The sequence below is a fragment of the Mustela nivalis genome, assembly GCF_964662115.1.
Source record: "Mustela nivalis genome assembly, chromosome: 11".
Taxonomy (NCBI): domain Eukaryota; kingdom Metazoa; phylum Chordata; class Mammalia; order Carnivora; family Mustelidae; genus Mustela; species Mustela nivalis.
Genome location: NC_139030.1, coordinates 88,161,219 through 88,186,009, shown reverse-complemented (window position 1 = coordinate 88,186,009; position 24,791 = coordinate 88,161,219). Strand labels below are relative to the sequence as shown.

General features: G+C 41.8%; 1 protein-coding gene and 1 long non-coding RNA gene across 3 annotated transcripts in view; one reads left to right on the top strand and one right to left on the bottom strand.

Moving 5' to 3' along the window:
• Positions 1–24,791, top strand: part of XRCC5 (X-ray repair cross complementing 5) — an 89,481-nt gene that overhangs the window by 19,691 nt on the left and 44,999 nt on the right. For both annotated transcript variants that reach the window (XR_014300209.1, XM_082689095.1), the window contains exons 9-14: positions 2,500–2,612; positions 5,128–5,190; positions 10,043–10,180; positions 11,001–11,091; positions 13,404–13,537; positions 19,712–19,908. Coding sequence is in view for 1 of the 2 variants with exons in the window: in XM_082689095.1 (XP_082545221.1) it covers positions 2,500–2,612; positions 5,128–5,190; positions 10,043–10,180; positions 11,001–11,091; positions 13,404–13,537; positions 19,712–19,908 (736 nt within the window). In the remaining variant the exon portion in view is untranslated. The remainder of the gene's footprint in view (positions 1–2,499; positions 2,613–5,127; positions 5,191–10,042; positions 10,181–11,000; positions 11,092–13,403; positions 13,538–19,711; positions 19,909–24,791) is intronic.
• LOC309843566 lies at positions 686–23,987 on the bottom strand. The gene is made up of 3 exons (XR_014300217.1): positions 23,884–23,987; positions 22,622–22,736; positions 686–854 (listed from the first exon to the last, which is right to left on the bottom strand). It is a non-coding gene; the product is annotated as an uncharacterized lncRNA (long non-coding RNA).

Here is a 24,791-nt window from a genome sequence, read left to right as displayed (position 1 = left end):
CATCAGTAGAAAATGTAATTAGTATGCTGCAATTCCTACCAATTCTTTAATTCAGTTCCATATGATAGTGTGGTTACAAAATGTGAATTTTGGATTCAGATCTGGGTTAGAATCACACCTCCATCAGTTACTAATTGTATGATCCTCCTATAATGACTGAAAGAAAGAAGAGGATGTTTAAAGGTATAAGACCAGGAAAGTAGAGGGCTTCTCAGGGACAGCAGGTAGTTGGGCTGGTGTGTCCACCTACACAGTTTAGTACTTGGAAGTGATATCCCATAGACCGGCCTCCTGAAACAGGCATCACATTCTTGTTTCCGTTTTACAGATGAGAGAATTGAGGCTGAAAGACGCTCATTCACGTATTCAAAGTCCTGCAGCTAGCAATGGGCAGAACTTGAACCCAGGACTGCCCTACTTCAGAGTCTGTGTTTCTGCAGACTGTTCTGAATTAGGAAGGGCTTTGAATGACAGGCTGAAGAGTTGATGCTTAATCGTGAAAGCAACCTGGAGCTGTTTCTAGTTTGGAGGAATAGAGTGTCATTGAGATTGTGTATTAGGGAGATTAATATGATGGAGATAAGGTGCCAGTTCTTTTGGTTGCAAGCAAAAAAACCAAAACCCAAAAAACAAAAACAAAACCCAAAAAACAAAACCAACCCATCTCTGTTTATTTTAGGCAAAAAGGACATTTATTCACTTATTGCTGGAGCAGTGGAGAGGGAAGAAGTAAACATTGAGTTCAGAGGGTACAGAGGCAGCTTTTGTCTTGTCCCTTGGTGCAGCTACCCACATTCTTCCTTTGCCTCTCCTCCACTCTCTGCCCCCTCTTGGCAGACACAGACCCAGCAGACCTATGTGTGCAAAGGAATACGGTTTTATGTTGCAGTCTATTCTGTGCTTTTTGCCATGTACAAAATTTAGGTACTGACTTTTTTCCTTTCAGTAGATGAACCAGAAAACACAAGACAGGTCTTTTTTTTTTTTTTTTTTTAAATACCTTAAAAATTAGTTGTTGTTTTTTAAAATTAAATTATTTATTTTTTATAAACATATAATGTATTTTTATCCTCAGGGGTACAGGTCTGTGAATCGCCAGGTTTACACACTTCACAGCACGCAGTTTTAATTAGAATTTTCAAGTTAAAAATTTCAAGTAAGATGTCTCGTGACTGGCAAGAGTTAGGAAAAACATTTGGTTTAGTTACCACTATTAGTCACGTGCCGTACATTTCCCTGATAATTTTTTTTTTAAGGTTTATATATCTATTTGAAAGAGAGAGCGGGAGAGAGCACAAGCAGGGGGAGCTGGAGGCAGAAGGAGAAGCAGGCTCCCTGCTGGGCTGGTAGCCTGCTGGGCAGGGAGCCTGATGCAGGACTTGATCCCAGGACTCTGGGATCATGACCTGAGCCAAAGGTAGACGCTTAACCAAATGAGCCGCCCAGGCACCTCTCCCTGATAAATTTTTGTTGGGGTTTTTGTTTTCATCACCAGCTTTTTAAAAAGACATATATGAAAATACAAATGTGTGTTTTTTTTTTTAAATTAAATGCGTGGCATCAACAGATTAACAGGAACAGATAAACTGGATCACAGATTCTACCCCAAACAAAGAAGGTTCTTTGTTTCTCGGAATAAAGGTGCACATGATTTTCCTTTCCATTTACCCATTTATCCATATAAGTTTCTTTGTTTCTTGGAATAAAGGTGCACGTGCTTTTCCTTTTCATTTGCCAAAGGCCAGAATCCTTGAGATTTGATACTCGTTCTCCCCACCAAATACAGAAGACTATATATCGAAAGGGTACAACTTTCCATAGAACAGAGGCCTTGGAACAGGACTGGAGTTATTTTTAAGAAACTAAGAGCCTGTATTTATATGAATTTGTATGAATAACCAAGTAATTAAAAAGGAAAAAAACACAATATAATCCCAGAAATGAAGTAAATTTAAATGCATAAAAATAGCCAACTTATCAATTGAATGTTCCTAAATAGAAGAGTTTTGGCTTCTCCCATTAAGCATTTGTATGTCTTCAGCATGCATTTTGGAGAACATTTTATTCTGAAAATTTCCTTTGGGCATTTTTCTTTGCGGGTCTCCAGGTTTCTGAATAAATGTGTTCTTGTTATTATGTTTACAAATCACACTTGTACTTCAGTCAACCATAGTTTATCTTTGGAGGATAACTAATACATTACATTTGCTACATTCTTTCTTCTAGGCTGGATAATCATTAAGGTAACTAGATTGCAGAAGATGCTACTTAAAAAATGTAATTAGATTTTAATCACCTCTATACTGTATATGTTGTTTCTGTATCTGCCACTACTTTTTCCTCACTGATCACAAGGGGCAGTAATTTGATTCCAGGGAACAGTATATGGAGGCTTGATCTGGAGTATGCATGTATTGTTAATGTATGCGTAGGGCTAATTTCAATTTGTAGAAAATTAGGCCCCATATGCTTAACTGATGCTCTTCTCTTGTTCTCCAGGGTTCCGCTATGGAAGTGATATCGTTCCTTTCTCTAAAGTGGATGAGGAACTCATGAAGTATAAATCAGAGGGGAAGTGCTTCTCTGTTTTAGGATTTTGTAGATCTTCTCAGGTATGGCACTTACTCTTACTCGTTGGCAACAAAAGAAATGAACTTTTCTCTTAGTGTTATTTGAGAGGGTATGCTTTTAGTTGGTCCTTTTATTTATGATGTGTATTTATTTTACTTTTAGATTTGTTTGAGTATAGTTTGGGGATTAGTGTCAACTATCTTCAGTTTTTGAATAGAGAAACCAAGATACAGAAAAGTTGAGCAGTCTTAGCATGAATCAGAATATAGTCTGTTAAGAGTCACTTCTTAGCTTGGCTGTCAGTCTTGGCTTACAGTAGCCTTAAAGAAACATCATTCAGTTCTCTGCTACTGTGCTGCTTTCTCTAAACTGTTATGTGTGATAGAGTGTCTTAGAGGAATGAAGGTCTGCTTGGGTTTTGAATGATCCCAGGCCTCTTAGAATGTCACTGATTTATGCTGGGCACCCTTCTCTACACCCAACAAAGAGGTCTAGGATCTGAAGCCTGTCCTTAAGTCATACATTCTTTAGACACCGATGCAGAGATACACAAAACACATAGCGGGAAATGTGGTAACTCACTGAGGGCTCTGGGCTATCATATACTACTCTAGAAAGGGCTAGTAAAGATTCCTGGAGATCTTAGATTAAATGTTCTTAAGGTAGGCAACCAGAGAAAATGAATAAGCATGTCTTGTAGCGTGTATTTTCTAAGGCTCTGCAGGGATAAAGCAATGTTTGTTGGTTCTAAAGAAATTCAATTGAGAATTGTAATGAAAATAAATATTACCCGGCATACTGAATTTGAGCTTCTTCGTGTTGCTGTGGGATATAGTCTCTGTATGCTTTGGTGTTAGAATAATTCCACAACGGTACAGAGATGTTTTCCCTGATATGCCCGAACTGTTGGGTATGTTTTTAAACTTCTTAAGCTGCAAATTGGGAGTACTTACTGAAAGTTGATATGATTTTAATGGCAAAAATACTTTTTGGAAGTTGAGAGTTTCTAACAGTTCTCTAACAAATTACACTAAATACTTATTTCTTAAAAATGAAAGTATTCACCTTGTAAGTTCTACAGACTTAAAACTTAGGTTGTTAATGGCAGTGCCTCTATGTCTTTCCAGTGAAGCAGAACTTCTCTTCAGGCCTGTGTGTAAAAGCTGGCCTGTTGGAAAGTGGGTCTTCCTAATTCCAGTTAGCTAGAAAAGACCTATCCAAAACAACTGATCTGAAATTCATGACCCGAGTAACTGTGCTCAGTGTCTTGGCTTTAGAGGTGGGAGGGCAGAAGAACACTTGAGGGGCGTTGCCCTGTGCAGCACATGGCATGTTCTTGAGCTAAGCTCCAGGGTCAGGATTACCTGGAGCAGAGAGAAGTTGATCTTGGTCAGTAGATGCAGGGGGTTGGTTATGATGCTAGGAACTCTTCAGTCTTCATTTCTTTCTTTTTTTTTTTAAGATTTTATTTATTTATTTGACAGAGAGAGATCACAAGTAGGCAGAGAGGCAGGCAGAGAGAGAGAGAGAGAGGAGGAAGCAGGCTCCCTGCTGAGCAGAGAGCCCGATGCGGGACTCGATCCCAAGACCCTGAAATCATGACCTGAGCCGAAGGCAGCAGCTTAACCCACTGAGCCACCCAGGCGCCCTCAGTCTTCATTTCTAAGCAGGTATCAGTGGTGCTGCTTTGATTCCTCTGATACCCTGCCAGAGAAGTAACTGAACTAAAAGGGGGACAGGAGGACATGCAGTACTTATTTTTGGTTTCTCTATAGTCTCCCCTCCTCCAGTATGGCCCCTGCCCCTCATAAGTAGTTTTTCACTCTGGTCCCTTTGCAATTTAGCAGTGCTTCGTCTTTGCTCTTGGGATGAAGTCCAAATTGCTTAACTTTGCTCACAGACACTTCACGATATGATCTTTGCTACTCTAATTTTGCACCTCTCCCCTCATGCTAGGGTACTGCACCTACTCTATGTTCTTATGTCATTCCAGACTCGATTCACACTAGTGTCTCTGCCCAGCACACTTGTGCTAGACTTTTTTGTTAGTTCCTGTGCATCCTTGAAGTCTTGACCTGGGTGTCACCATTTGCAGAAGCCTGCCCTCACCCTTCCTGACCAAGCTGGGTGCCCTGTTCATGTGCTCTCAGGGCCCTGAGCTAGAATGCCGTACTCTTGTGCCTTTGCAGTGCGGTTGCCTAAACCTGCAGGGCAGTTGGTTTCATATTTGTCCAGGCTCCTCAGGACCAGACTCTGCCCTGTTCATTATTGTTTACAGTGCTCTCAGAACAATGCTTGGCATGTCCTTGGAATTCAGAGATGTATTGTGTTTAATTGAATTGAACCTCAAATAAAAAGTTGTTTCTAGTCCCCATGAGTTTTTTTACATTTTGAAGAGAATTTCTTAGTAACTGTGGCACAATAACTAAGAGAATAAGAATTTCTTAGTAACTATGGCATAATGGCTATAGGTGTTAACTTATTATGGATCAAAACCCAACTGTTTTAAAAAAAAAAAAAAAAAACCCAACTGTTTTCCTCACTTAACTCTTGTAGGTCCACAGGAGATATTTTATGGGAAATCAAGTCCTAAAGGTTTTTGCAGCAGCAGATGATGAGGTGAGTTGACAGTGGGCCTTTGAGGTAGTGCCACAGAATTGAATGTCATTTTAAGTGAGTTGTTTGGGGCTTTTATGGTTTAAAATGAGGTTAATTCCTGCAACAACAGTGGGAAAGTTCACTGAGCTTAACTCTGAAAATGGAGAAATGATAAATGAAGTTGTCACAGCGTGAGCACAAGGCCTGAGGACATAGTCCTGCCACTGGAGACCAGGTACGTGTTAAAAAGAACATTTGAACAAATGCATTTACATGTGGGAATCTCCTGGTCAGATGTTGAGGAGGCTTGGGGTCAGGGTGACATTTTCATTGTCATTAAGCACTGAACATTTAGTGCTTAGCTTTAGCATCCTGGAGATGAGTGTTAGTGATTCACTGGGCCACTTCCCTCATTAAGAAATTCGTCTTTGTCCTCTTCCCTCTCTCTCTCTCTGTACTTTTTTCCCACCTCCCCAGGAGTTTCTGTTTTCAGGCTGGTTTTAGCCCGGCTAACAACCCATGGCCATCGCATCCTACCTGGTCGTATCTGCCCTCTCTGTAAATGTTTCCTGTTCAGCCTCCAAGCTGGAACTTGTCCTATCGAGATATTGATTTTAACTGGGATATGGCAGTCTCAGGTCTGCTTGAGACCACCTAAGCAGGGATCCAAGTTCTGGATATATTTGCATTTGAAGTTAGTAAACTGGATGTCCGAGGCTTGTTGGGGTGCGGAGAGGGCAGTGGTGGAAGTGGTCTCGTCCTCCTTGTCTCCTTTTCCGCTTTTTCTCCTCACTTCCGAGGGGTACCTGGCTGCCGATCTAATGAGTGGCCATGCCATTACTGGAACAGTTAACTTAGGAGAATTGCTTTGTTTCCTGGCAGTACCGAACGGATTTGTCAGAGCATAGTAAGCATTTGTGAATCTTAGTTTACATGAGAATCCTTGTTCATGGATTTTTTTTCCCAAGTCAAATCCTCTTGGGAATTATACATTTGTAGTATATGTTGTCATCATAGCTTGACAGCATTTTAAACTGAATTTTAACTCCAGCTTACCATTCCTGCACGTAGAAAACTCTGATCACTTCATGTGATTGCCAGTATGTCATAAAGACTCTTGTCAGCATCTTTGTGTTATGACCTATATGGTTATCTAAACTGGCTAGCTAAGGGCAGCCTGTGGCATGCATCATTCCAGCCCAACCTCATACAGATCCTATAGATCATTGGGTTACTTCGAGGTCACTCAAGGAAAAAAAAAATTCATCTGCTAATGGCAAAGGGTCTCACTCTTTGGTGTCATTCTTGATGTCCTACTCAAAGGACAGTACTAATAATGGGATCTACTGAGATAGGCAGGGGGGTTAGGGAAGTTATGTCAGGTGATGACTTCCAAGAAAACTTTGTAGGTTGGAAAGGAAGTTTTAGGGACGTGGGACGTCAGACATAATAGCCCCCTTCTTACATTAGAGGATTATCATGTGGAATAGAAATTTAACTAGTTTTCCTTCCAACAGGTGGCAGTTTTATTCAAGAATTATTTTTATCAAAAGGGTTACTACCTCCAGGTCAATTGGTTTCTTGTGAGACAGTCAGGTCTCTGTTCCTGAATATTTCTCAGCAGGGTCTTTATTTGTGCCAGTCAGATTTGGGGGAGGGAATTTCTTCATCATGTGGGTGGTTAAGCTAAATAAATACTGTTGTTTTTCAACTCAAATATTCTATGACTCTGTCAATAATTCCTTTTAAAAATGTGTTTTCTCTGGTCATTAGCATACAATTTTCTTGTATAGAGAATCTATACTTGCACATAATTTGTACTGTGTGTGGAGGAGGAGAAAAGGAAGAAAAGGAAATAGAGCTGTAGTTGAGTTTCCCACAGAGGTAGCATTGTGTTGACAGTGTCACAATCATTCCTGACCCCTTCTTTCCTTCTTTTTAATATCCCAGTTGGTTCTGTCAAAGACACCCAGATAGAAATTTGCAAATAAATTGGAAGTAATCTTGTCCTCAGACTCCCATTGTGTGTGCTTCTCTGGTCTCTAATGGGACTTCCTAGACCGTACACATTCTGTATTTGGTATGTATCTCACTTGTGCTAGTAAAGAATGTATGAGCTCAGTGAAATCAGGGACTTACCTTTGTTTTCTTATAGGGTCTAAGACTGTGTAGCAAAGAGTAAATATTCCGTGAATTGAACTAAAAAGGTAATGAATCTGCCACAAAACCTTTAGAGGATTTTGATGACAAGGTATTGAGGTCATAGGTTTTTGGTGGAGGAAATGAAAATGTACGTAGCTAACTTGGATAAAGAGTAATTATAATACTGAGAAAAGTTCAGACAGTGTTTGGGGAGTTACGGAAATGGAGAGACTAAAGCAAATCTAAAATGGGGTATCAATTTACTGGGCCTTGAGAATAGGTTAGGAGCTCGAGAGACAGAGATATGGAGAGGGCATTCTAGCTAGGAGGAAATTTTAAGAGTAGAAAGCTACAGAGGAGGGAGAGTATAAGACTTGTTTAGGAATAATGGTCAGCTAATTGAGGCTGGGATAGTAGAACCGCTGGAGATTCTTTTAAAGATTATTTATTTATTTATTTGAAAGACAGAGAGAGAGTTTGCATGTATACTTGAGCAGGGTGTGGGAGAGGGACAAGCAGACTCCATGCTGAGCAAGATCCCAATTGAGCAAGATTCCAGCTTGGAGCTGAATCTCATGATCATGACATGAGCCCAAATCAAGAGTCAGATGCTTAACCAACTGAGACACCCAGCTGCCCTGAACCATTGGAGTTTCTTAGGGAAGGGAATGACATGATCAGCTCTGTGAACTGGAGAGGCACTGATGGAAGAAATAGATTAGAGAGATAGAGAGAGGTAGATTTAGTACAATTTGGTAAACACTTAAAGGGTAAGGATGAGTTGGGTGGCATTACTGAAGACTTTGGGCTTCTCATTTGGTTGTATGGGAGGTAGAGTTCTTGAGGTAGGGAGTACTGGAGGAGAACCGGGGAAAGATAGTAGTTTAGTTTTGGTCATAAACAGTTTCAATTCCTGTGATATACTACCAGCTGGTGGGCAGTGTAAGTCTGGATTTTTTAAAGCTGAATATACAGATTTTTGATTCATCAACTCATGGGACTGGATAAAATAATTCCGAAGTAGAGTTTCAGAGTGAGAGAAGGTGAGAAAGGCCAAGACCAAAATTTCAAGATTAGTGGAAGAAGAGAAGAGTTAGGGGAGGAATGATCCACAAAGTAGAATAATCACAGAAGAGTATTGTTTCTGAAGCCAGAGAGAAAGTGCAGAGAAAGGGGCGTGGTCAGATGCTGCTGAAAGGTCAAATGAATAGAATGGGAACCAAGGATTGGCAGTTAGGAGGTCATAGCTGACTTTGGAGAGTAATTTCAGTAAATAAGATGAGGGCAAGAGCTGTATTAGATTGAAGAATAATTGTGTTCTAAGCTGTGAAAACACCAAGACACCATTTGGTGAAAACACCAAATTTCATGAAATTTAGAGGTAAATGGAAAGATATAGATAGTAATTTCTGGAGAGAGGGGGCCAAAGAAAGATTGTGTTTAGAAAGGCTGAGACTGGATGGAGTTGATTGGGAGGATGAGGGTATGAATTGAGAGACGAAAGACTGAAGTGATGACAGAGAGGAGACATATAATGAAGTAAAGTTCCAGAAGAGCTTACAGTTAGTGTGATCAAATGGAGGTGTGTACGGTGTGGCCTTGAAGTAGACAGAGGGGCACTTAAGAAATCTGAAACAGGAATAAGGTGGATAATGATTTTTTTTTTTAAGGTTCAGTATAGTTATTTTTCTTTACTGTATAATCATGTAGATATCATAGTGTAGTTCAATTAAGAAAAGCTATTCTGTTATATACATCTGAATTTATCTGACCAAAATATGCGGGAAAGCATTAATCAATACATGATCAATATATATTGAAGAGACTCAAAAATCAATGTGAACCAGGCAAGAATGGCTTTTTAGGAACACTGTTCTAAATATTTTCATTCTGGAGACAGCCAGGAAATGAGTTAGCAGAACCTCTTTAATGTCTGGCATGAAAAGGATCCAGAAAAAAGAAGTTAATGGTTTTCTATTTTATTACCAGTTTCAAATTATAATACTAGTAACTCCATCTGAGGCTTTGGAAACACTAAAAGTACTCAGTGTTGTCCTGTTCGGTCTATATATTTGATCTAGTTAACAACAGTAAGGTCCAAGAGTAATTTTTATAAGCACAAAACTTACTCAGATCTCAAATTATTTACGAAAATGTTATAGCACTAGAGCTTAGGAGTTTGCTATACTGATAATCTGTAACTGCCAATGGACACTTTCATTTTCAGTAGCATTGATAAGAAAGCTATAATATAGGTTGTAAGCATAGTAGAAATAACATATAGTTTAACATACAATTTAAAGACAAAAGGACTTTCTTTTTCTTAGGTAAAAATCTTGTAAGTACAGGTGACCCTGGAACAGTGGACAAGGGTAGAGAGTGAGGGGGTCTGACACCCCAAGCAGTCAGAAATCCAGTGTAACTTTTATCTCTCCCAAAACTTAACTACCAATAGCCTACTCTTGACCAGAAGCCTAACCAATAACAGCATTTAATATGTATTTTGGATGTTGTGTGTATTATATACTATGTTACAGTAAAGTAAGCTAGAGAAAAAATGTTAGTAGGAAACTCATAAGGAAGAGAAAATACATTTATAATACTGTGAAAATCTGTGTGCCAGTGGACCTGTGCATTTCATACCCGTGTGTTCAAAGGTCAGCTGTATTTAGGTGTGTTGGGGAAGTTCACACACATTGGCTCTGTGTTCATGCAGTGGCTTTCTTATCAGGCAGCAGCAGTGGCACTTTCCTCCCTGATTCATGCTTTGGATGAATTGGACATGGTGGCCGTAGTTCGATATGTCTATGACAAAAGAGCTAATCCTCAAGTTGGCATGGCGTTTCCTTATATCAAGGACACCTATGAGGTAAAACGCATAGTTCTTTCATGTTAATTTTTTTCCATCAGTTCCTTTATTCCAAACAGTGCTTCTCAGCTCGTAATGTGCCTGGGAATGACTTGGGGTTCAGATTCTGTAGGTCTGGAGCACTGCCCGAAATTGTGCATTTCTCACAAATTCTCAAATAAGGCTGACGCAGATGGTCTGTGAACCACACTTCCAGTTGTAATGAAAGAGCGTAAATGTAAGGAGCTTATTATTAAACCAAATCAGTGAAGGTGACCTGTAACCTTCTGCTTGTCCAATCCAGTGACCTCTCCGTTCTCACCCTTCTTGACTTCGCAGAACCTGCTGGGGATGGAGAGCACCCTTACTTTTACAAATGAAGAGTATGGATAAAGGTCAAGGGTGGTCCTTTCAAGGACCTTTTTTGTGGTCCTTGAAAAATTCAGTTTATTTGGTGTTCTCCTGTTGAAAACACAGGCCTAGATTCTTGACCATCTCCCTGTTTCTCAGGGAACTTTCTGTGGTAGAACTGGAAAAGAGAAGGCAAATACCTTGACTTCCCGATCAGCCTTCCAGTCACCATGACTTTTCCATTTGTTGTATTGGTCACACATTTTGCAGGTGTTCTGGATAATCTTTCTGTTAAGTATTTTTTTATGTTTAATATTCTTGTACCGTTCATGGTTGTATACAGTGAAAACAGAAAGCAAAGCAGTACCAGACTTGACTTGTCTGATTTTTGAGAATACTTTTGTTGCACCACTTGCATGGCATTTGGGACCAGCTTTGTATTTTTTCCATTAATTTGGTTTCTGCTTTTACCTTCTCTCTTTCTCCTTAGTGTTTAATATATGTGCAGCTGCCTTTCATGGAAGACTTGCGACAATACATGTTTTCATCTTTGAAAAATAATAAGAAATACATTCCTACAGGTGAGTTTATTTTCATTTTGCTCATTAGTTGGCTCTAAAGGCAGACTGTCCTTGGGAAATCACCTACCTGTAGTCACTAATTGGGGCCAGGGGCCTCCACAGGGTGGAATTTCTTGGACTCCAGCCATGCTCGTGCTCATACACAGTGGTGATGAAGGGGATGCATCATGTTTTTTCGTAGTTGGGATGGGTTTGCCCTGAGCTCTCCAAACACTGTCTGGTTTCCTGCTCTGACACAGAGCTTGTAGCTAGGGAGCAGCTTGTTGGAAGTGGATGTGCATTCTCTAGTGCCATACCAGTTTGCCCTCTGCTGAAGTGAGCTGACGTGCAGTGTTAAAGCTGTGACTGTAGTGTCCTACGTAAAATATGATGTAACTAACTGAACCGAAAAGTTAAGTTCTGTAAGTTACTTTTTCTCTTTGTTCTTTCTTTGCAGTTTATACTAACCCTCCAGGCTGCTTTGTTCCTTGCTTCTAGGAGTTACTTTGAGCGTGATGAGAAAAGGCCTTTATTATGCATCCGGCAATGAGGGTCAGGGTGCCTCCTGGGATGGTTCACATAGGTATCAAATCCTATCTTAGTCATAGTTTAAGACAGCTGCAATAAAATATCAGAGTGGGCTGAATGTAGAGAATATATATACCAAAAAGAACACAAAATAGTGAGTAGATGTTTTGGTTTGAAAGTTTAAATCTGTGTCATTGTAGGACTAGGGAGTTGTGAGTTGAGTCTCAGAGATGGGTTCTCTGTTTTTTTTTGTTAGATCCTTGAGGAGCAGTGCACTGTAGCAAAGCCGATAATCCAATAGGCCCAAGGGTTTGTGTCTTCACCTTCTAGAAATGAATCCCTCTGCATCATGGTGGGGCCAGGCATGGACTTGAATGTATCGAAGCCTCCACTGTGTTACAATATTATTTCTCTCCGTGTTGATAATTTCAAACATTAAATGAGTAGACATTTGAAAAAGAGAACTTTGTTGAGAAATTATCACATGGACATAAATCATTCGCTTGGGATCTAAAATGTGAAGTATCTTTCAGTCTCTTGATTTGTTTTCTGTGAGTTTGCATATTTTTATTTGCATGTTGCCCATTGGGAAATGGATTGTTGAAACTGTTGGACTGGTGCCCCAGTTGCTGTTTACACAGAGGTGTCCGGATGCTCGTTTGACGTAGCAGGTGAAAGTCACCGAATGTTCACACACGCAGGTGCAGCTTCCAGCCTGTTGCCTGGGGAGCTCTGCGGTAGTCAGTTTAAGATGGTGATGCCATGCCAGTGTCTGAAACCTCCCCTGGAAAGTCCGAAAATGGGATAGAAACGTATCAGGAGAAAAATCTGTAGTATGCTCTTTCATTTTGTAGTACAAGAGATACTTGAAAAGATGAAGAACAGAAGCACAATGGGCTTTTTAGGAACTGCTTACTCTTTTCTACCTTTTGCCTAATAGCTGTGAATGGTCCAAAAACAGCGCTTCAGCTTTTAACAGCTGTATGAATCAGCAGAATGGAAGCTGCACAATGGTGGTTTAGGTAGAAGTGTTCTGGAAAGCGTTGCCTTTTATCCCCATTGCCTTGGACTGTGCCATTTTTGTTGCATTGGTAGATTTTTATAGAGAAGCACTTGCTTTCTGTTAGGTATTAGGAGAGAGGTAACGAAGATGTCCTGTTTCTGCTCTCAAGGATCTTACAGTTTGAATGGAGCGGGGTAAGACATGGATGCAGGTGTGCATACAGGCTGTGAGGCCTGTGAGGGGAGAGAGCTTGTTCTGACTTTGGGAGACTGGGAAGGTGTCTACTCCCTCAGGTCTACTGGTGTCTTCCCATTAGGTTTCTCTGTCTTCCTCTTAGTTACCCTGATACAACTTATAGGAAATCCTTGTGAAGCTTATGTCTCATCACCAAAGGTATTTTCTTTTTCTTCTTCATGTTTTTCTCTTTTACCTAATTACTAATTTTTTGAATATCATAAACTCATTGAATACTGAATATTTTGAGTCTCCATATAGAGATTGGGTTTTGTATGTCTGTGGTGCTTCCTCTGGAACAAACTTTTTGCCTTTCGGGATGATATTACACTGCAGAAGTTCACTGAGTGGACCTAGGAGACCAGCTACTCTAAATAGCTCTTTTACAAAAGAGAACACCACGACTCAGGTTAAGTGACTTGCGTAACTAGAGACTACTTTCTGGCTAAGCCCGGACTGTCTATAACCTGCTGGTAATCCTGGATCTCTGAATGGAAGGCATTTATTTTAGTGAAGAGCAGTGGAGGTAATCATTTTCCTTTGTGTACTCTGTTTATGCTTGTTTTAGAGGCTCAGTTGAGTGCAGTAGATGCCCTGATTGACTCCATGAGCTTGGTAAAGAAAGGTGACAAGGAGGACACCATTGAAGACTTGTTTCCAACCAGCAAAATCCCAAATCCTCAATTTCAGAGATTATTTCAGGTAAGAGAAAAAGATGAACCAGTCTTTTTTTTTTTTTTTTTTTTTTTAATGAGACCTGAGTGAAAAGTTAGTGTAATTGGTCAGTCCCAAACAAGTGTCTTTGTTCTCTGAGAGCTTCAGTTGCATTATTTAATGGAAGTATAATAACCTTCCTCTAAAAAAAATAAAAATACTCTGAACTGTTAGGAAGAAAGGGAAAAAAAAAAGAAAAAAAAAGTTAGGATATTTGAAAAATTATTTTTCAGGGCACCTGGGTGGCTCAGTTGGTTAAGAGTCCTTCAGCTCAGGCTCAGGTCATGATCCCAGGGTCTGGGGATTGAGCCCTGTGGGCTTCCTGCTCAGTAGGGAGTCTGCTTCTCTATCTAACCCTGCCCCCTGCTTGTGCTCTCAGACATTCTCTCTCTCTCAAATAAATAAATTAAAAATGTTTAAAAAAAAAATTCTTTTTCTGGAGGAAGCCTAGTTTTCTTTCTTTTTTTTTAAAAGGGAGTTTTTTAATAAAAAGCAGATTCTTCTTTTATGCCTTTTCTAGGATTTCCTCCTCTGTTTTATACAAATGAGACTTTGCTTTGTTTTTAATATCCAGATAGTTGGAGAATTTTTATGAACTGTATAACAGTATTAGAGAAGAAGTTTTTCAGTACCACATCTGTCAAAATTTCATAACTAAAGTTAGTATGGAGGTCAGATCAAAAGGTTATAGTATGAAATTACTAAAGAGTATCTATAATATAGAAAACTGTAAAATAGGTATTTTTGAGTATTGACCTGAAGGAGTTGGAAGGTGGAGATTGGATTAAGGGAACCAGAAGGCTGACAAGAGAGCTGTCTTGTGCTGAAACAGGGGAGGGATGGCCTGAAGGACTATTCCAGTCCCAGGTGAAGTTGGTGGCAGTAGTATAGGCCTTTCTGAACCCCACGAAGCTGACAGACCTCACACGCAGCTTTTTCAGTCATGCTCCTCCCCACAGGGGCGGGGGCGACCTCCTCTTGCAGGGGTGGGGAAGGTGAGGGAGACACCACTGGTTATCCCTTTCTACTCCTTTCTCAAAGCATCTTTAACTGTCTCAAGTCTATATCAGGGCCTATTGTAATTTTAAGGGATCTCCTACTCAGAAGAAACTGCCTGGTTTTTTTGATGCTTACATTTGCTTTAAGTAGTGAATTAAAATCTTTTCTTCTAAAATTAGAATATAAAGCTTAACATGGAAAAGGCTGACTCAGTGACTTCTCCAGTATTCTAAGTATATACTACTCGTATAAACTTCTTTGGTGTTTTTGTCAGGTGGACTTCAAGACCTGAAGCTCTTTGTCATTTGTGGGAAGGGAGGAGCAGACCACTTGGTGTGGAAAACTTGCAAAAGTATCTGGTCACTGTAGTGAAAAGTGGAAACATCTAATACTTGGCAGATTTATCTTGGGTGGGTTCTGCCTGCCTCAATATGTGTTTATTGGGGTTGGTGGACAGATAACAGGCTGTAAGCACAGGTATTTGATACCTTTCAAAGCTGCAGGCACTGGCAACTTTGATTTTTACAGCTTACCCACCTTTCTTTCTTTTTTCTTTTTTTTAAAGATTTTATTTATTTGACAGAGATCACAAGTAGGCAGAGAAGCAGGCGGAGAGAGAGGAGGAAGCAAGCTCCCCGCTGAGCAGAGAGCTTGATGCAGGGCTCAATCCCAGGATTCTGGGATCATGACCTGAGCCAAAGGCAGAGGCTTTAACCCACTGAGCCACCCAGGCACCCCATAGCGCCTTTTCACTTTTCTTTTTTAAAACAAATATTTGTTGAGGACTAACACTGTCCCATGAGCTAAAGATAGAATAAGTTCACTTCTTAAAAGGAGACTCCTGCCCCCAGAAGAGTGAGAGGAATGGAGATGCAAAGCCAATAGGTACAACAGTGATGGGTATAAAACACTGTGGGGAAAAGATTCTTACAAGTGGGTGACTGAAGGGAGGCTTCACTGAGGAAGAAAGGGGATGTGTGAAGTGACAGCGACATGGCAGGCAGAAGTAGTAGCATGTGCAGAAGCATGGGAGCGGGGAGGAGGTCGCTGGACTTGGGGACTCCCAGATAGTTGCACTTGGCTGCAGCATAGGCTGTGTGGGGCGATGATGGGAAGGGGGTCAGGGAAGGTAAGCGGCAGGTGGATCGTGAGGAGCCGGTCCCCTGGGCGTTACCCTGGAGGCAGTGGGAAGTCCCGGCAGGGTTTTGTCAGCAGGTGGGTGACGGGTTTGTAGAAATGGGATTTGACCGTGACATGGAGACGGAGCAGAGACCCATTAGAAAAGGTGCAGTGGGCCCTGTGAAGGCCTGAATTAAATGGTGACAGGGAGAGCAGAGAGGGAAAATGTTGAAGGCAGAGGAACTCGCAATTGGAGAGAACAGGATCTTAGCTTGGATGAAGAAGTGTGGAAGGATGGCCTCACTGTCAATGACAATGGGGAATACAGAATGAACAGACAGAAAAAGCAGTTTGTGTATGTTTGCAGGGGTTAAATTTGAGCTGTCAGCTATCCCGGTACAGGCACACAGTGGGAAGTTGGAAGTAGAGGTACAGAGCCCAGGAGAGAATTAGGGACTTGAGAGTCCTCTTCGTTCGTGTAGAAATAGAAGTGAATGAGATCCCCTGGGGACAGTATATTGCATGAGAAGAAAAGAGAATGGAGTCCTGAACACCAATGTATGAGTGAATAATTAGGGATAGACAGAAAAAGAAGGGTTGTTAAAAGACAAAACGAAATGTTCCTGTCACCACCACTACCCCCACCCACAAAAAGTCAGAGAGGTTGAAAGAACTAGGGAGAAGCTGGTGCCTTGGAAAGCACAGGGAGCGAAGCATGTCCAGAAGGAAAGAACAAGTCAGATGCTGCACACTGGCAAGTGAGGGTGAGCACATGCTGAGGGCCTTCGCTGACCTTGAGGGCCCCTGCTGACTGAGGGCCTGGGCAGGGGGGGTGGGGGCGCCAGTGGAGTAGGGGGCCGGGGACCAGTAGTGGCACAGTCCAATGCTGGGGGAGAAGGCTCCACTGAGCGGGGGAAAGAGAAAGGGGACATGGGAAGCTAACAAGGATGTGGGGTCCAGGAACGTTCCCTTTATAAATGAAACATTTCATAGCTGAGAGGAAATGAGCTGGGAGTAAGGGGCAGAAGGATGGAGAGGTTAACCGTCAGTTTGTTGACAACAGGTTAATTTAATTCTGAATTTTGAAAAGAAGTGCTGAAAGATACATTTTAGGGGAAGTATACCCTGACACCAGCCTCTTATTAAATCATTGATACAGTGTTGGTAAAATCAACATATTGGTAGCTTATAAGCTAACTATGTGGCCCGTGGATTTTTTTCCTTTTTCAAATTGTAAAAATCACATGAAGTAAAAACAGTTTGTAAAAGAGAAATAAATTCAAGATTGTAATCTCAGCTCCTCTATTAAAAATTGTTACTTCCTCATAACTTCCAATTTTAAATGAATTGAGGTTTTTTGAGTGAATGAATTTGATAAGTATCTTGCTTAATTTCATCTAAAACATATCCTTTGAAAAAACCTGAGTGGTTGATGCTTTAGAACACATCCTGTAGGGTGATGACACTATTTGAAAGAATTGCCTGGAATTCATACTGAAGATCTGGAATATTGTTCGGTGGGGAGGTTGGGTAGGATATTTGTCCATTGTTTGCCCTAGTTCTTTTCCCAGAAATGTCAGTTGAATATCCCAGAATCTTCCAGAACAGTCTGTTATGTTGGGTATTGGATTACTGCTTACATCTTGAGGGCTTTCTAAGCTTTGTAGATAATTTAATGACCTGAGGGAGAGCACTGTGAATTAAGAATCATGCACAAGGGACGCCTGGGTGGCTCAGTTGGTTAAGCAGCTGCCTTCGGCTCAGGTCATGATCCCAGCGTCCTGGGATCGAGTCCCATATCGGGCTCCTTGCTCCGCAGGGAGCCTGCTTCTTTCTCTGACTCTGCCTTCCACTCTGTCTGCCTGTGCTCGCTCTCGCTCGCTCTCTCTGACAAATAAATAAAATCTTTAAAAAAAAAAAAAAGAATCATGCACAAGAAGGTTGGGGGTAGATTCACAGGGTTTGGGATCACTTTGGTTTCTCCTTTTGCTTCACATTAAACGAGCTGATGTTATTGTTGCTCAAGGGAGCATTGAGTAATTAGGAAAGAGGAAAATGGGAATCAGACTCTGAGACAAATGAATCTAATATGGAGAAGGAAGAGTGTGGTTTGGTGTATTGGGATGAGGGGGTGGCACATGAAAGTTCTAGAAGGTGTCAACTTAGACAATATTTACTATTTAAGCTGCAGTTTTTTGTTCTTTAGAATGGATACGTAGGCTTACATTTTCTACAGGGTAGGAAAACCTGTAGTGGGGCAGTATGAATCATATATACCTTGGGATATTAAACAGTATTTTGAATTATAAGAAATTTTCAGCTCTCTAGTTTTGTTTTTGTTTTTGTTTTTTTCTTTAAAATTACCGATGTTAGGCGCCTGGGTGGCTCAGTGGGTTAAGCCGCTGCCTTCGGCTCGGGTCATGATCTCAGGGTCCTGGGATCGAGTCCCGCATCGGGCTCTCTGCTCAGCAGGGAGCCTGCTTCCTTCTCTCTCTGCCTGCCTCTCAGTGTACTTGTAATTTCTCTCTGTCAAATAAATAAATAAAATCTTTAAAAAAGAAAAAATTACCGATGTTTAAGTCTTTGAAGGTGGGAATAATAGGAGTCTTGTTCTTCAACTGAATTTTGGAATGTAGAGCAAAGGAAAGAAAAGGTCAGTGAATTGGTAGTTTCATTTTGCTTACCTCCCTGTACTCCTCCTGTTGCTTACCTTCCTGTGTTCCTTTGATAGTATTTGCTTTTCTGGGCAGATGCTAGCATTCACAGCCAGAAAGCAGTACCAGGGACTGAGTATAAGTGGTTTCTCCAGGTCTCCACTCACTGGAGCAGGGCAGAACCAGCCCTAGACTCTATCCCAGCCTTGTTCTTGGGGCCGCTTCTTGACACTTGTGTCAACAAATAGAATCCTAGGAAAGAATCCTTTATTTCTTCCACCGGTACCTTTTGGCTGCTTATCATTGCCACCCACTGTTTTGGGTACCTGACATTCAGCAGTTAACAAGACAAACAAGATCTCTGCTTTTAAGAAGGGAGGTTAAATAATAAGTGAGAAGACTGATAAGATAACTTTAGATAATGATAAATGCTTTACAAACTAGAAAACAGGGCCACAGGAAATAGCTGGGCGGCAGGATGGGAGTAGAGGGGCTCCTTCACAGAGTGTCAGGTTGAGCCTCTCTGAGCAGGCGATATTTGAGCAGAGAATAGAAGGATGAAAAAGGGCCAACTCCGTGGGGATCTTAGGGAAGCCCTATGAGGCAGAGAGAGCGATAAACAAGGCCCCAAAGGCTGGGCCACACTGGCAAGGGGGTGAAGCAGGAAGAGCCTGGCCTAGTTGGGGTGTGAGAGGGAGGGAGGCACATGAGGGAGGTGCTGTGGTGTGTGTCACTTCTTTAGGTGTGGGAAGGGCTTGGTTTAAGACCGCTTCGGCTTCACAGAATGGTGGAAATTGATTCAGGGAGACCCGTTAGAAGGTGATCGCGGTGGATCCCACGAGAGGAGATGGTCCCCAGACAAGAGTGATGGGAGAGCATGTGGACAGAAGTGGATGGAGAAGAGCCCAAACTCGGCACTCTGGGAGGGTTTGGGACAGACCAGTATTCTGTCTCTCCGGCAGACTTCCTCCTGGGACTCACTGAGCTTGGCAGCTCTGCCTGAGCCCCGTTTCACCCCCCCAACACATCGTCGTCTAAGATTATGCAAGGGAGAAAGCATTCTGCTGAGGGGAGCTAGAAGGATTAGACGCTTCTGGAATGATGGGTCTTAGAGAGACTCGCCTATCGTCCAGGTGGTAGAAACAGCAGCCTCTTTCTGTAAAATGAGCCTTTTCTCTAAGAGGCCTCCAGCTGATGTCGCTTCCAGGCTCAGAGCTGGTGTCCTGCTAACCCCGGTGCTTCCAAGGCCACGTCTTTGTTCCCTTTTACATGTGGTAGGAATCCTGTAGCCCTCACAAACTAAACATGCAGGAGCTCTGATCAAAAATTGCAGTGAAGTCATGTATGATGTCTACATCTGTGTTTCAAAACCTTTCTTCCTTTTCCACAGTGTCTGCTACACAGAGCTTTACATCCCCGGGAGCGTCTGCCCCCAATTCAGCAGCATATTTTGAATATGCTGGACCCCCCCACTGAGGTGACAGCTCAATGTCAAATTCCACTCTCTAAAATAAAGACCGTTTTCCCACTGACTGAAGCCATCAAGAAAAAGGATCAAGTGACTGCTCAGGACATTTTCCAAGACAAGTAAGTACTCGATGTAGTTGCACTTGACACTGGAGCATGTGAGACTGGGCAGGTCTTAGAGGACCTCTAGAATTAAGGGTTGCCTATGGGTCTGTGCTTGAAGGCGGAAACCTTTTGATGTTTGACCCTTGCATTGAAAGTAGTCGCTTCTCCTATCTGTCCATTGTAGATCTATTACCCTTACAAATTCACCTGGAATTTCTTTTTTCTTTCTTTCTTTCTTTTTTTTTCTATCTGGAATTTAGAGCTGTCTTCTGGGTTGTTGATATTTTGATCAGCATCACAGTTTTGGTGATTTATGTTTAATGGGAAGGCTAAACAGTTTTTGAACATCTAAGACTAACCTTTATTGTTTTTTTTTTTTTTTAAAAGATTTTATTTATTTATTTGACAGAGAGAGATTACAAGTAGGCAGAGAGGCAGGCAGAGATAGAGAGGAGGAAGCAGGCTCCCTGCTGAGCAGAGAGCCCGATGCGGGACTCGATCCCAGGACCCTGAGATCATGACCTGAGCCGAAGGCAGCGGCTTAACCCACTGAGCCACCCAGGCGCCCCACCTTTATTGTTTTTAAAGTAGGGTGCTGGGAATGAGAGGACAGGAGTCAAGGTCATAAGGTTTTTCAGTTGGAGGCTGGCATCCGAGAATAGCAGTGAGGCTTTTGGAGGAAAAGTGGAAGGGAGGATGAAAACCTAGCTCTTTAGCTGTGCACATACCGGATCAGTGATGTACCTGGGTATGCCAGGAGGAAGGGATTTGTAGTTTAAGGACTGCAAAATGCTTTTCCTATGGTCAGGCTTTGAAGTAGCTGAATAAAGTTTTTTCTCTCATCAGATTCTGTTTACAGTCTGTGTCAGTTTCCATTCAAAGCAAAACAAAAACTATAAGAAGTTATGGTTGATGATTCAGAATCATTTAGGTATATAACATTGATTTTTGCCAGGTGTGGGTTCAGTTATTGGTGACTTTTCTCCCCAAATCAAAATGATCTATTCATTTCTTTAGGTTACATTCTAAGAGTCCATTATAGACCATAATTTTTTCCCTTTTTTTCTTTGATTTCTTTCCCAAAGAAATCTTTATTGACAAACTAAAGCATATTGTTTGTAAATACCCCATTGGAAGAGTACGGAATAATTTCAGAAACCATCACAGGGTTCTGTAAATTATTAAGTTATTGAAATACTTTCCAAGTTGAATAGAAAGCTGTGCATCATCTGTGACTCTTTATAGAGGTTAATACCCCAGGCCTTGTCGGAACTGAAAATAAAAAATCATGGCATTGGCATATTCTATCATGTGTGTTCCTAACACATCCTGGAGAGGTGTTTCTTTCTCTTTACACAGGAAGACTGTCACTAAAAATCCACTTTTCCTTCTTCTCTCATCTGGATTGGGCTTTTAAAACAGCTCTGTGTACTTCTGAGTCCCTTTCTGCCCGAGACAGGTTTGCTGTGGTTTCGCTGCAGTCGTGTGGCTGTTCTCTCTCTGTGTATTAAAGCTCCAGTTCATGATCTTGATTACCTTCTGGTGTTGTGGGAAAGAAATGGGCCGTTTTTCCCTTCTCTCGTTGATTAAAATGTAAATTAGCTGGTTAAAAAACACACCACAAAGGCCGGGAAGACTGTTGTTCTGTGATTTGATCCCCACAGTGATGACACCTTCAGCTCTGTTCCTCCTGTTCACTGTTTGAGGAAGCCAGAGCACGCGGGCTGCTGGTGCTCTCCTCCCGTAGTGGTTTGCGACAGGGCCAAGTTATGGGCTGGGGGCCTGGGAATTATCTCGCTCACACACACCTACTCACATGCCTGTTCTCAGCCCTTTCTTCTCAGAAATCTTTCAGGTTTTTAAGAACTGCAGAAATGACTCAGTTAACAAATATTTATTGAGTCGTTCCTGTATTTATGAAGAATGACTCAGTCCCTTCTGCAAGGTTCTTAAGCCCCTCAATTTTAATGATGTGGCTTCAGCCAGCTTTAGAGGTGGTCTCCCTACCAGGGAAAAATTGCTAACAACAGCCATGTTTTTGTGTCTACTCAGCACCTCCGTATTCACGGTACATAGTTCCATTGTAGAGGTGAGGGGCTAAGATTGGAGAGTGGGCAAATGTCTGTGAGGAGGTGTCAGGCCAAGACAGGAGTCCTGAGCTGGGAATCACCAGTTTTTATTCCAGCTTTGACACTCTCAATCTGATTTTGGTTAATTTACCTTTACGAGAGTTTCTCTACGTAAAAACAGCCTCCTCTCGAGATATTTTAAACATGAAGTTACAGATACTGAAGCTGTTTGAACTATTTGAAAGGAAGGCAGGAGTCAGAACCCAAAGCAGTAATAGTATCATTATCCAGTAAAACATCAAATATTTGAGATCTACTACTCATGCTGGACCTATTGAAGCCTGAGTATTAGGTGTGATTTCATTCATTTCAAGAAGGTAAGAGCACCACCTGACAATGTAGTCCCAAAATGTACTTTTACCCCTACCATATGAAAGCATTGCCTCTCTCTGTTGCTGCACACCCTTGAAACAATAATGTCTCTTGGACAGGGAACTCGAATGTGAGAATTATGACATTGGAGGTCTAATCCTGTTTGTGCATCTAACTTCTATGTGATCGTGATTTCTTTTTGTCTCTGTGCAGATACAATCTAAACTTTTCTCCTCTTTTCAAGTCCCCTAAGATCCTCCCCACATACCCTCAGTGACCAGCCTCACCTGGTTACTGGTAGAGACCTCAGACTCCAGAGTCCGACAGTGTGAGTTGGTCCTCTCGCTCTGCAGTGTGACCGTTGGTGCAAGCTGCTTGTCCACCCTAAGCCTCAGTTTCCACCTGGGTAAATAGGGTTGCTGGGTATAGTTCTCATGGAGTTGTCGTGAGGGTTAATTGAGTAATATATGCTGTTGACTACTGGAGGGCTAGAACCCAATACAGTGCCTAACACATAGAAAGCATACAGTGTTGGTGAGGAAACGATTTACAAAATCTTTGTCATGTCCCTGGCATGTTTGAGATGACTCCGATGGTGATAACAATGTCATAAGGAAGATAGAGGCCCGTAGGTAGAATGCGTCAATTCTGTGGCCCATTTCCTCTAAAAATATACCTGTGCTGCATCTGTCTTCACTTATTTTTTCCTTGTTTCTTTTTTATTTTTTAAGATTTTATTTATTTGAATGAGACAGTGAGTGTGCGTACAAGTGGGGGAAAGGGACAGACAGAGAGGGAGCGGCAGGGAGCCGAATGGGAGGCTCAACTCCGGGACCCTTGGATCATAACCTGAGCTAAGGCAGACCCTTAACCAACTGAGCCACCCAGGCACCCCTACTTCCTTCTTTCAGGTCTCAGTGGAAGGGTGTGCCTTGTCCTATCCAAAATCTGTCCTTCTCACCTGTGTCCTGGGATGTCATCTTCTGTCTCATCTGATGCCTTAGTCCACTAATGATTTCCTCCCTCTCTCTGTATTTTCATCTTTTCCCTCTGACCAACTCATTTGCCTCTACACATTGGGATTGTATTTGTTTCCTCTAAGCCAAAATACAATCATGCTCTCAGTTTTCTCCCTCTGATTGCTGCCCGTTATCATCTTCTTTTCTTGTATAAGATAGTCATATTGGAAGAAAAGTCTGCACTGCTGCTTTTCCCAGCCATTTCCCTGCAATCTGTCTTCCATAAAACACTGACTGTGAAGTTTCCTTCAGCCTGGCGGTCCTTTCCTTTCCTGACCTCCTAGTAGCACTTGACACTGTCAGTTATTTTCCTCCTTGGGACTCCTATATCTTCCTTAACTTTAGCTTCTCCAGAATTTTCTTTCTAAACCTTTGCAGTTTCCTCTAAGATGCCTCTGGGGTCTGCCACCCCCCCCCCATTCCCCACCCTGCCGCGTCTTAAGTGTTCATGTTCTGTCCTGTAGGGACTCCTCCTCAGAAAGAGCTGACGTGTCTTGGACACAGGTACGTGTGTTGTAAACATGCCTTACCTGTGTGGACCGTCTTGGCCATCTTAGGGAGTAGATTCTTTTGTTAAGTCCCTCTTAAAACTGAGGACACTGAGGCTTCGAGAAGATAAGAAACTTGCCTAAGATCACAGTAGGTTAAATACTGGGAAAAAGGGTTTACATACAGTCTGACTCCAGAGCTTACCTTCCCAGCCATTATGCCATGTTGCCTTAGCAATGCATGTCCCAAGACCTTTTGTTACTTCACGTACAGGTTTTCAAAAACTACTGAGTATCTGTCTATTCTCATATACTTCCATCCTGGGCTCTGGACATCTGAAGTGTCTGTAGATCCCTCGAGTTCAGTGTGTCCAGAAATGACTTTATCATCTTCTGTCTCCTTCCATGCTCCCTTCAAACCCTCTTCATGCTTTATTCTGTGTTTCAGTGAACGACACTTAATTTTCAGGGAGTCAATACCTTTCCTTTACTTTCCATGTCTAATTGGTTTACCAAGTTGTGTTAGCTTTACCTCAAACCTCCTCCTTTGCTTCCGGTTAGTATAGTGGCTAATAGCATTGATTTTGCAGTCATCCAACTCTACGTTGGATCTAAATTGATGCATTTCCCTTCAACGGTGATAAAAATTGACAAGTTGCTCTGCGCTATCTGAGGTAACAAATAGGTACCTTTCAGAGCCCTACGGGAGAGTGGCTTAGAGTACAGGATTCCCTTGTGGGCCCCCTTACTGTGTGCTTTAGACAAGGTCAGGCACTTCTGAACCGTGGTTTGTTCATTTGTAAAAGGTCAGTAATGAGAGCTAACTCTATATAAGGTTGTTGTGAAGTTTAACTGAGGTATTTTAAATATGCCTGGTGTAGTGACTAGCCTGTGGTTAATGTTTAAAAAAAAGTTAGCTCTTAATTAGCTTCCCCTACTGCCAGTGCCCT